The sequence below is a fragment of the Barbatula barbatula genome (genome assembly GCF_947034865.1).
Source record: "Barbatula barbatula genome assembly, chromosome: 5".
In the NCBI taxonomy this organism is placed as follows: domain Eukaryota; kingdom Metazoa; phylum Chordata; class Actinopteri; order Cypriniformes; family Nemacheilidae; genus Barbatula; species Barbatula barbatula.
Window position 1 is genome coordinate 8,397,579 of NC_136769.1, and position 13,324 is coordinate 8,410,902.

General features: G+C 38.9%; 1 protein-coding gene across 1 annotated transcript in view; it reads right to left on the reverse strand.

Moving 5' to 3' along the window:
- The window catches only part of crhr1 (corticotropin releasing hormone receptor 1), a 95,705-nt gene extending 84,201 nt beyond the window's left edge, over window positions 1-11,504 (reverse strand). The window contains exon 1 of the mRNA XM_079455578.1: window positions 10,879-11,504. Coding sequence (XP_079311704.1) covers window positions 10,879-10,902 — 24 coding nt within the window. The 5' untranslated portion in view covers window positions 10,903-11,504. The remainder of the gene's footprint in view (window positions 1-10,878) is intronic.
- Between the last annotated feature and the right edge of the window lie 1,820 nt (window positions 11,505-13,324).

The window sequence follows — 13,324 nt, forward strand, 5'->3', positions numbered from 1 at the left end:
AATGTATAACAACAAGTAAAATAGTGAGTAAATAACTATAACGTAATTTTATGTTATTAAAATTATGTCATTATGCGCGTGTTTGGAAAAACCATGAGTGTATGTGCGCAGTTGCGTGCAATGTTTGTTTACTTTACCGACCTACTTTACCGATAGTGGGGGTCTCGAGTCCCTGGCACTGTTATTTTGGGGGTCGCGGGCTGAAAAGTTTGGTAACCCCTGGACCCCTAGATGGCTAATAAACATGGACTAAAAGCCAACAAATGTGACTTTTTTATAATACCAACCGAGCCCAACAGCAATATAATGAGAGTACCTGTCTTTTCTTCCTCAGGTTTTTATTTGCTCTGTGACATGCTGGTCCACTTAAAGTGAAAATAAAGCAACAACAGGAGAATCCTTTTAAATGTCACATGTTTTCAAGCAGCTGCAGTCATTCTCTCGGAGGATGTTTTATCTGTGAAAGCAGGTGGGCTACTGAAGAATACTTGGACACTCTTGAGACACTGACCTCAAAACGAGTCTCGGAGCAATATACTTCTGCCTGGATTCAAACCGTTTTTATCTTAATTTTATTTTTCCAATCAAGCTTTCAACAAATTTGAAAATTTAGACATTTGCAGTGAGGATCTTTGTAATGTACTTCTGTGGTGTTTTAATCACAATTCTTCCCTTATGTATGAACTGTCTGATTTAGAGTTCACTATGACATCTTCATAGCATACTGTATTGACACGATGTATATTTTTCAACATTTTCAACGTGGTGAAACTTTATCTCCAATACTTAATGCCTTTAAAAAACTAAAGGTGTTGAGTGTAATTTGTTGGAGGATCTATTGACAGAAATGCAATATAATATACATAACTATGTCTTCAGAGGTGTATAAAGACCTCACATAATGAAGCGTTATGTCTTTATTACCATAGAATGAGTTATTTCTATCTACATACACCTTGGGTCCCGTTACATGGAATTCGCCATGTTGTTTCTACAGTAGCCCTGAACGGACAAACTGCTCAGGGTGCATTTCGCAAATACATTATCTCCTACAGTAAAGAAGCGAAAACATGTCAACATCTTAGTCCTGTGTCAGCCACCGTAGTGCGTTGAAAGGGTGAAGTGATGGCACAAAAAATGTTGAATGAAACATAATACACATCACTTAGATGGAGAAAAAAAGAAAGAGCTTCATTTATTGGTTCACAGTGGCTGGGTTTGTTGCGATAGTACAGAAGCTTCTTGTAACACTTGTTCCTTGTTAATCTAACACATCTGCAGTTAATCAACCATTCTGACTGAAATAACTAACATCTGGGGTTAGAAACCGTGACAATTTGCCAGAAAGCAACATCACACCTGCAAACCACATTGAGTTTTATAGAATAGTTCACCCAAAGATGACAAACTCTGTCCTTATTCAATCACCCAGAGGCGCTCAGAAACCTGCATGACTTTGTTTCATGTAACACAAAGATACATTTTTAATAAAGCTTGTTTTTTTCCATGCAAATGTAAGGAAGCTTTGAAGCTTCAAAAGGACACAAAAGCATTATTAAATATAATAAAAGAGGTTCATGCAACTATTACACTACATTCAAGTCTTATGTTTCCATATGATAGCTTGAATAGACCAACAAGACAATTTACAGTAAACGTCATGGGTTTGATCCTCAGGCAACACATATACGGATAAACTGTATAACCTGTAATGCACTGTAAGTGCTAAAAGAGCTAAAGCATCTGGCAAATAAATAAAAACAATTTTCTATCAAATTTCCCCTCCGGTGAGATCAGAGCAGCAGAACCACAGCGAACAAATTCATTGAGCTGAACGGATCTGTTTGATTTGTGAATTAATTATTCAGTTGTGTGAACTGGCTCAAGCAATTCATTGAAAAACATCTGACTCGAAAGAACAATTTAGTCATGAATTAGACTTCTCTCACAGACACTACTAAACGTGCCAGAAGAGCTAGGGGTGTGTGCAAGAATGTTCAGTTAATTAAGACCTAAATGTAAGTATTTTAAAAAAATGTAATGGTGCGTTTGCATTCATTTTGAGGTTTGAAAGCTCCAGTATTTATTCATTCCCTCCCTTCGTGCTTTGAAGGAAAAAAGTCAAATGAGTTTGGAATGGCATGAGGGTGAGTAAATGATGACAGACTTCATTTTTGGGTGAACTATCCCTTAAAGAATTCTCTGACATTCTTAAGACTTTTTATCATGAAACAAAGTCAAAAATAAAAACAAACCGCATGAATTCAAGAGCAAATGACAGTTGTGTAAGAAGAATACAGATGCAGACAGGGAAGCGATTAAAACTGACTTTGAACTTCCTAGATTTGTGAAGTAAGGGAGGAGACTCTCTTCGTTTTGCTTTCTCTTTTCTCTGAACGACACAAATGATGCTTTCTTCCAACCTGAAACAAAGCTTGTCAGGTGAAGAACAAAAAGCAAGCCAATGCACTTCTATCCGCGATGACGGTGATGAATATGTATCCTCATAATAAGTTCTCATACGTCTTCAACGCTTAAACGCCTGCAGCCTTCAAGATTGCTTAAAGGCTCGACCGCAAAGAAACAGTCAACGACTCGAGAGGTTCACAGACCGTGCTGTGAATCCATCTGGTTCATGTGAATGCCCCTGCTGATAGCTTTTGCAGGCAGAATGCAATGGGAACCAACCGTTTTAATACGTAGGTCAGCTTATTGCAAAGCCCTTAAAACCCTCTGCAAACTGAGCCCCGTCCAGTCTAGTTTTGCACTCCGACAGTGTAACCGGCTCAACCTGTCAATAAGCTTCAGGGTTACATGTCGCCGACCCGAGGGTGTTTGGCACCTATGAGGAAGCGATCCTTCACAGGTGGTCCGGTTTAGATTAGCTCCTCTCAGATCACATGGCTCAGTCACTCAGAGAGAAAATGAACCTTCCCTCAAATCCGCAGTTAAGACACACAAGAACATGGATGCTGTTGACCGTCGACCAGACGCCATGGAAACAGAGGTGACAGGGGGAGGAGTTTGGCACGGACTTGCGAAGGAAGATGCACACATCAGTTAAGAGAGAGAAAGCTGCAGTGGAAATAAATGAGAGGGAATGGGCGCTTCTGGCATTTTCTACAAATAGGGTACAAAACAGACTTCAACTGTAAAAAAAAGTGTTTTAATGATTAAAAAAATCTAAATGTTCAGGCGGATTTGTGTGATTTTATAAGAATAGACGTTAATAAAAAAATGAATGAATGAATAGATATAAGTCAATAAATAAATAAAACAAGTCAATAAATAGATTAATTCATTAACTGATTAATTACCTCATGTAAATAAATGTAAATAAATAAAAACAAATAAATAAATGCATATAAATAACAAATTATTATAAATAGATAAATGTTAAATATCCCAATTTTAATAACATTACAGAAAATGTAAGTAACAGAGTTGAAAAAAACTTTCATCAAAAACACATTTGATGTGTTTTCATATATTACTCTATGCGAATCCAATGTAGTATAACTACTTTATCTAACCTGCATAATAAAACTCACTATAAATAAAAAGGACTTGCGTCTTATGCTTTGGAAACAAATCAAAGGACTGCAAAGAGAACCATATTTATGGAAAACACCTTCTAGTCCTCTTGCTTGCTTTAGATCCGCTTGTTTAACATCTGTCTGTTGTTCTCTGCGTCTGCAATTGGGAATCCTGTTTATGACTGCAAAACTATTTACACAGACTGCCCTCTATAACCCTCATGTTTTTTTACCCTGTGATAATCTGACACTGTTTACTCAGGAGGCGATGCTTTTTAGAAAACACGGGTGCTATGCAAGTTCATGTCTATCTGTGTGTGTGAGCTATGATTCTATGATAGAGAGCACGGACAAACCTGTGACGTAACGTGTGCGTATGTGAGCTCACAGAATTGGGAGGTTTGACGTGTTTGTGGGATGCAGCTGAATGAGTAACCACGTGTGGCAGTTGAACAGAGCGCACAGAGAGTACGGAGCATGTTATAGTTGAGATTTGTGAGCAGGCTTGTCTACACATATAAAGAAATGTAGTTGGTGACATTTCGTGACAGTAGTGTAAAATCATTTCACAGTTAGATTATATGTCAGCTGGTGTGAAAGAGACAAGCGGATGAACATACAGGCAAGCGTTTAACAGCAACTTGATGGGTTTCGCAAATCCTCACTGAATCAAAAAGATGAAACTATGTATTCAGATCTACTTTTAACTTCAGGATAGTTGGCCAAAACTAAAAAATATCTCATCTTTTACAAACGCAATATTAAAATTTCGCATAATTTCGCATAAAAATAAAGTAAGATTTGGAGTACGAAGTTGACTGACAAAATTGTTCTACTTGAAATTAAGGTATACTTCAACCAAAAATAAAATTTCTGTCATGAATTACTTTGTCTTTGTTTGGTTGAACACAGAGAAAGACTAGTATTAGGACGACAGCTTGTAACCGAACAGTTATTGGACCCCATTGACTACCATAGTAGGAAAAATTACAATGGGAGTTAGAAGCGTCGCAGAAATGTTGCTGTCTTTTGTGTTCAAAGGAACAGACTATGGTAGTCAATGGGGTCCAAGAACTGTTTGGTTATAAGGATTCTTCCCAATATCTTTCTCTGTGTTCATCAGAACAAAGAAATGTATACAGATTTGGAACAACTCTGATAATGATAGACTTAATTTATGGGTGAACGATCCATTTAAATCCCAGGACACTCTCGATGTCAGGAAATGAATGGACACGGCTCTCAGCTTCAGTGTTATGCATTATGTATTTTCCCTCTAAATTTAGAACAACTGGTTCAAGAGCGTTTAGGCTGACATGATGCGCCTGATCTACCTCCTAACCTCATCCTAGTGTTAAAAATAAACTCCCCAAATCCCAAATTTAACCTCAGCCTAATCTGATGCCTCAAAGTCCAACTTTGCTGGCAGAGGCTTCAGCTCAGTTGTAAAGTTGTCAGTCAGCAGAAAATGCAAGCTTTGCACCGAGGCCAAGAAAAACAAAACTCCAAAAATGATACGATTATCTCCAAAACTATCCACACACACTTTATACCAATTCTGTATCAATTGGACTAAAATAAAAAAGGAATTAAATTAAATAACAAATGTAATTCTAAAGCTATGAGATTTCCTTCTGTGCTCCGGCCTGCACCTCTGACCTTGAGGTTGTTCTGTTCAGCATTACTTGGGGCTGCTGGGTTATTAATTGTGATAAATGGAGATGACATGGGCTACAGTGTTAGCGCAAGGAGTCAATATCTTTAATGCCAGCGTTCCACACAGGCATAGCTGGGTAATTAATGTACATGGCGCCGCTCCTCCTGCGTGCGTACTTCATTAATAATCCTACGAAAAAAGAGGTTAATGTCTGTGTGTGAGTGTATACAGGGGTGTTCTCTATTGCCCCAACATGATGTGTATATGGGTACATAAATTTGGCTGTTGCATAAATTTGGCTGTTGTTAACACGTAAGTATTTTTGAAAGTGCAGAGGCAAATAAAAAAAGGAAATAATTATGGATCCTTATTTCCAGTCTGCATGGAGTGATCTGATGAAGGGTCTTAAAGGAACAGTCCACCACAAAAATTTAATGTTCTTACAAATTTGTATTAATGTCTTTGTTCTGATGAAAGATATTTGGAAGAATGCTTGAAGCCAAACAGTTTTGGCCACCATTCACTACTACTCTGTTGAACACAAAAGAAGATATTGTAAAGGACACCAAACAGTTCTGGGACATTTTTGACTACCATTGTCATTTTTGCTACTATGGCAGTCAATGATGACCAAGAACTGTTTGGTTACAAGCATTCTTCCAAATATCTTTCTCTGCGTTTATTGTTCAAAATGCCGAGACATGCAAAAAAGAAGAGAGTTCATGTCAAAAACACTTGTTAGCTCATAGTCCACAAAAACATTGAGCTTGTCGCAGTGCATTATGGGATTCCCTGCACACTAAAGGATGGTTTATGTCTAGTTTTAAAACCTGAGCTTTTACCATAATTAATTCTTTTTGAATTCACGGTTCATCATTGTTCGAAGCCGATGTGCGTTAAGTGCCGTTAGTTGTCTTGCCAGCGAAGATGAAAACTAAATTAAAAACGTAAAAGAGAGGAAACAGATGCCACCATGAACACATGGAAAACAGAGAGACTTGATGAAACCTCAAAAGCATTACTAAAATGAGACTTTCTCATAATCAAAACTCGCTTTTCACAGTTAAACAGATCCCATTTGTTTCTTATCAAACAAAACGTATATTCACAATCATACGAGTGAAAGCAAGCAAATGCCAAATTTGCTTTCAACAGAGATCTAATTTAGTCCTCTCCAAAGAAGCGGCTCTCACTAATTTGCATGTGTAATCTGCTGTGAGAAAACATTTCCCCCTAAAAATGCAAAAAATTGAAGTAAACAAGAACAGCATTCCTAATGGTTCGGCATCCTGATCAAATAATACAAAGGAAGAAATGCCCTTTGGGAAGCGTTGCGAAACTCTCTGATGTACCTAGCTCGGTTTAAAGTGGGACACAGGTTCTGCGTGTGAAAAACGCCTGATGGAAGAAGAAAATCTATTGGAAAGGGATTAATGAGGTTTGGTCTTTTTTACGTATGCACAGCATCTGCCAGGTAGCAGCTGCATGCGAGGAGCCACTGACAAGCTAATTGAGATAATTCACTCATTTCATCTCAAAGTGAGGCGGATCCGAGACGAGCTGCGAGTCGGCTAACACAATATCTCTTATTTGTGTAAAAGTTTACCCAATTCTAGCTTCATGCTCACTTCACATCTAAACCAATATTATATATTAAATAATACAATAATCAATCACTTTTTCATACCGCAATTTGCTTTCTTTGTCCTCCAGATGTGGAGATGAATACTAGCACATAATTATCTTTCTCAACAACAACCAACGTATAAATCAGATGATACATCTTCACACAAAGCCAAAATAACTTTCAAAACGTCCAACTAGCTGACACTCCACCAAAATGTTTCTGGATTCCAGACTTAATCACTCAAGAAGGTTTGGACTTTTGACCAATCAGATGTATAATTCAATTCAAATCTGTACCCATAGACATAAGCTTTATCCAACATTTTTGTTTCAGAACAAAGAATAAAATTGCTTAGTAAAGATAACTTGAGGGTACTTGAATGTAAACACCTAATATATCGCTTTAATAAACCAGTCGAAAATTGCTACTGAGCTCTACGTCTATCTCTTAAAATGAGCAACATATGTATCTCTATTACCGTTCTGCAGGGAACAAGGTTGTACGAGTGCAACACAATGATGAGGATGAACTATGATTTTGTAGGAAAGGATCTGTGAAAAGACTGACTCCATTGGACTGACTCCATTTCAGCTCAAGTTTAGCAAGCATTTAATGTCACTAACTTCTCGGCCTGTACCCATCAACCTATGACTTCTCATATCAGACAACAAGTATTCACATGTCCAAATCGATATATATTCAGCAGAAAATATGTCCGTTTGTTACATCAGACGTTTTTGTCCTTTTGGTTGTGAAAGCGACAAAACACCAAACGTTGTGTTTATGTAATTTTGTATAACTATGATAAATTTAGACTGGGGTAAATGTAATAGATTTTGCCCTCACAGCTGCATATTAAACCACAGATCGGTGAGCAGCAGTCATTTACGGTAAATGTAGAAAGAAATTATGATAGCACTCAACTTTAAATCCGTTTAATCTGAAGATAATCATTCCTTTCACTGGTTGTGGCTTTTGGAGACACTATATAAACTATGGTTCCGGTGAGAAGAAAATTACCTTTAATGTCATATACAGAGAGAACCGGGAAAGATATAAATCACTTCAAGACCAATATCGTGAGTGACAGGAAAGCACAAGAGCCGAAAAGTTGGAAATCTCACAATTCTCGGCAGCCAGTTCTATTTCAAGAGTCTTACTCTGAAAACGGCGGAGGGGATTTGAAAAGAGACATTCAAAAAGCAGCTCCTTAATGGCTTTACAGTATTACCATAGTATACTACATTTTCAGGAGACGAGGCAGCGAGGCAATTATTGAAAAAGCCCTCACAACAAAGGCATTGCGCTGCTACAAAACACCAACCAGGGGGTTGGCACAGAGTAAGCCTCAATTTATATTGCAAAACAAAAAAACTATTGTTGCCTCGATCGTTTGCAGGACAGTTATGCCTAAAGCAGATGTCCAGTTTAAGGTTACAAGCGGTCATCTGACATGTCCATTGTAAAGAAATATGAGCATTGGGATGCTTCATGTGTGTTTGTACTCTACTCGTTCGGTTAGTCACGCTAAGACTAAATTACAGACCCAATATTGACCCCTGGGATATTAGACCAAAACAAAATAGGGTGCACCTGCCGTTACTAAGAAACGGTGATGAATACATTTGGATGTGATGGAAATGGCTCGTACACGTCCCTAAAATGCATATTGTGTTATGGAATGTGATTTTTGCTTAGTGTGTGATTTCTGCAAGTTTTGTTTTTCAAAAGATAAATCCTGTCCTGTTACTTTCAGACATCTCAAAGTATGTGAGACATGCGATAATGCGATATTCAATTTCACCATGCGAGAAAAGGCAAATACCACATACGTCTCCCAGCGAAAGTGAATCATGACAGCAAATAAATAACCAATGGACCTGACACACATTTTAATTCTGAGGTTTCGCTGAGAAATTGACAAGCAGCTCCCTTTTGCCTGAAATGTTTGTTCATCTATTTCTAAAACCTTTTGCTGGAAGTCTCGGGGTCTGCAGAGAGCGAGAAACCCCACGCACCTCACACCTCCATGATAAGTTAATTAGTGCCACGTGCTTATCGAACCGCACCGGAGTGACTTTAATTTGACAAAAGCATTCTGTGGTTAACCAGGCCAATGTACCGGCAGCGAGCAATGGCGTATGTCTGAAATCATTCTTCTCTTGCCGGGTGATACATGCACACGAACAAGCAGTCACAAAAGGATGCCCGTGGGGTAGATGACCTCACAGACGTTAACGTTTCCTGCAGGATGTCTGATCTGAAAACACAAATGGTTTGAAAAACGTTGCTTTCTAAGCTAACGGGGTGCCAATGAAAGACATGCTAAAGCCTTGTAAACAGCCGGTGGAACTGTGAGGGAAACTATCAAAAGGGCAGGAGGGAGGGAAAAGAAATGATATCACCGGTGGCAAAAAAGGGATGGATAAAATCAAGCATGCATCCCTTTTACCTTCTCCTGACATAGAATAGGTCAGTTTTCTTCTGCGCTGAGCTTTATTATATATATCGGCACAAAAAGCCAGTCAAACACACTCAACAGCATGTCGATTTCTATTACCTCCAAGAATGAAAAGTGACTATCCCATTATTTGGATCACCTGCTACATATTTTCATCTTAGATCACAGTGACCAGACTAATGTGCCGAGGCAGGGAGAAAAGTTAAAGGTGAAGTGTGTCATTCCTCTCGTCCATCTTATTATGCAGAGATTAAAAAGAGTAAATGAAACGGCTATGTGGCAAAGAGAAATTGCTTTATGCATTTCCTTGTTCTGTTAAACACAAAAGAAGATATTTTCAAGAATGTAGGAAAGCAAACGTTGTGGGGCACTTTTGACTAATGGTTTGGGGACAAGCATTCTTCCAAATATCTTTCTCGGTGTTCATCAGGACAGAGAAATGTATACAGAACAAATGATTCAGTAAATGACGACAGAATTATTATCTAGTGTTAAACTATCCCTTTCTGAGAGGAAAAATGACAAATTTCCCCCCTGCAAATACGAGCAGTTGTGTTCATTCTTGACTTTAGCACCAGCTAAACATCTGCAAAGCCTATACAAACAATCCACAAACTGACATATTCCACAGCCACACATATTCATTCAATAAATACATTCACTGAGAGAACAGAGAAAAATAACCTCCGTCGTCTACAGAGATGAATCATAAAATGTGCGCTCGGTAATCTAACAATCATTAAAAGTAAGCTACCTGCAACCTGTTATGACTGACACACGTCTTCCTTACGGTGCCAAGCTGGGCAGCTCCCCACAACGGTGACGAACCCCAAAAATAAAAGTGCTGCTTCTGTACATTTCAGTGATGTCATTTTATATAAATGATCATTTATACAATTGGTTGTGATGCAATGCCAAGCTTCCATGATAAGCCAGAAATGGCATTCTTTAAAATAGTCTCGAGGCTCATCTGAGGACTGACAAAGGATTGGGTCATGTTCCTGCTTGTACACCCGTCTACAGAATTGAATAGCGCACCCACACGCTGCTGAGTCACTTTGGCAATGATCTCCCCCGTCGAAGGCTTGTCGTTAATTAGCTGCACAGTTTCCCCCGTAATCTCAATGTCAAACCGCACTTTCATGATGTGCCCCATTAACTGCTAGACACAAAAAACAATTGGTGACAAAAATGTATTAATATGCTGTTTACACTTATGTTTGCAGGGGTAAACGTGTAGCTATTTTACGCACGTGTGTGTTGTGGGTATTTATAAACGACACTGGGCATTGCATTCTGTGTATGCAACACAATAATAAATTATAATACACATTTCATTATAGCTGTTAAATAGCCAGATTGATTTTTATCTTTAAAGTTAAATAAAGCCTATATACTTAAATACGATAAACAAGTTCCAGTTAGACGAATGGGTGCAAATAGTTTTTTTTAAAGTTTGAACGGATTTTAAATGCGTTAGTTCAGACTAAATAAAAAAGTAAATAACCCCCGTCGATTGTCTGAGATTGTAATGTTAAACTACTGATGTGAAATGAGAACACTCAAAATGTACGCGTTCACGAAGCAATACTCGTACCTGGGGATGCATGATGCGACTCATCGCTTCAGTGTTCTTCTGCAGAAAGCTTCAAACAGCACAGCGCTCCAGATGCAGCTGTCCGGATGCTTCGCTCCGGGGTGACAGACCTCTGCTTTAAAAACAACACATATGCACCCCCTGTGCAACACTTACAGCCGAGAATCAATCTGTGTCATGGTGAATTGTGCGCGCGTTTGAAGCGCTCCTTCATTTTTCATTTGGAAATTGTATACTATATATCCGTATTACTTGAGATGAGCACTTAATCCTTTCCGTTCAGTCCTGTTTGGGTTCTTTAAAGGTCCTCGGAGGAAGGTGTATATGGTTTCTGTCTCTTCTGCCCCAAATGCGCGACACCCGTCGTGCGTAACGCTCAGCTGGTGGCCCTGTTAACATACGAAAAGCATTTCAACCCGTTCCCCTGCGGCTCCAAGAACTTTCCAAAAGTCTACGGGTTACGTCGGACTAAAACCTGCTCTTGCTCTCTCTCTCAAAACGATTCGTTGTTGTAAACACAGCGGCTCGTCTTTATGTTGCCTCCTCGCACCGGTGACCCTCAGTTTGTGTCCCATCGGTCAACTGTAATACGCTGTGCTTGACAGCGAGGAGGCGTTGCTGCGCGCAAATGAACGAAATAGCTCCACGGATTTTGCGCTCGTGTGGGTATCGATGTCTAGCGCGTAAAGCGTGACGACAATAGAAGAAAGTCTTTCTGAGTTCGCCGGTATAAACTATTCTGTGGGCTGCGTCTGTTATCTTCAAACCGGTTCACAGTGTGTTGCGCACTAGCACTGAACAGCAACACCAACGCTGATAATAACGAGTTTGACAAATTCAAGCATATAACAGTCCCTGACCACTTCTCTCTTTTTCTCTTCGCAAACGTTTGGACAGCAAGCTTTCAAGTGGGGTAATAAATCATATTTGAAACCGCACGAGAATGCTTGCGTTTTATTTAGACACTGCGCAATATTCTCAGAAATAAATTATTTCCAGCCGTAAACGAAACGCCAACATAATGAGGAAAACAGTGCTATTAAAATTCAGTTTAATTACTTATGTTTTGATGCCTTGGAAATGATGCTATGAGGTTAAACTGTGTTTTTTTTTTGTGATGCACACACTAAAATGAATTTAGCATACAAATAATATTATGCATTATTCTATGTCGTTTTTGAGACACTTGCATTGTGTCGCCAACTGTTGGACGACAAAGGATATGATATTTTTTATCTTGTTCATATGGGGTACATTGTGAAAAAACAACTTGTGCTTGATGGAGAGACTGGATTCTGTCTCACGGTTCATCGGAAATGGTTGCGTTACTACTCGAGACTCGAGCCACGCCATTCGTTCATTAACGCGTTGACGCAGTGGCACCTCGCTCTGTCTGTCAGATGAAACGAGCTTACTCCCACAGCAATTTGTCATACCATCAGCCTATGCTCTATTTCTAAATTTTGTAACTATTTACTAACTTATTTTTATCCATATATTACAGTATAGTAACTTATACTATAATTTATCCTAAATTACAGTAATAGAAATCCATCTTGGAAATATCCATCTTTGGATTTGGTTTGGTGAACAGTACAGCCAGCTCTCTCAAACTCTCTGTCTAAATTATCAAAATAGGTGGCAATAAAAAATATATTTAAAGACTCATCGGAGGAGCACTTTGGTATGATTTATTGGGGTCTTCATGAAATCTCTGGAACATATTTTGCCTAAAAACTCTCAATGGCTGTGTAAACAACTGTTTTGGTGCATGTCTCTTTAAATAATAATGCGTTACAGCACACCCCACCCCCCTTCTGTCCAGCTTGTCAACGCAACACTACAAGTGTACAACTGCCATGGCAATGGTTTCGTTAAATTATATTTAGTGAACTCCTTTGCGGTTAGTTTCGTTTTAAATGTCTCAAATCGTTCGTCCGGAGACAAAACAATATGTCACAGCAAAACGCGCATCCTAATGCGCTCACGTTGTGCGTGTATGCTCGCCTAAAATCCACGGAATGCGCACCTGCATATCTCAGCGGAATTACGTGGATTTTAGCGCTTGTCGTTGACAAGTTATAACATTACACACAACGGGAGAGCATAACTGTGACAGATTTTTCATTCAGTTGGTCTCGATCCCTCTTGAGGAACAACTATGAAGCTAATCCTGCTTGTACTGTCCAAGGTTGATAAAGCACTCCTGCTTGAAGTGATTAGCGCAAACAAGCAAGTTTTTACTTTACTGAATAGCTAGATTTCTCGCATGCTTGCAGGGAAAGGCAAACAAAAACAAACAAACTTGTGTGCAAGAAGTATGCAACAAAATGCACAATACAAACTTCCCTTGCTTAAACCACTATTCGGTTCAACGATAGGCCTACTCGGGTATCTTCATATCTTCAAAATAATTAAGTTTCCTCAACATACTTTATTTTTTAGA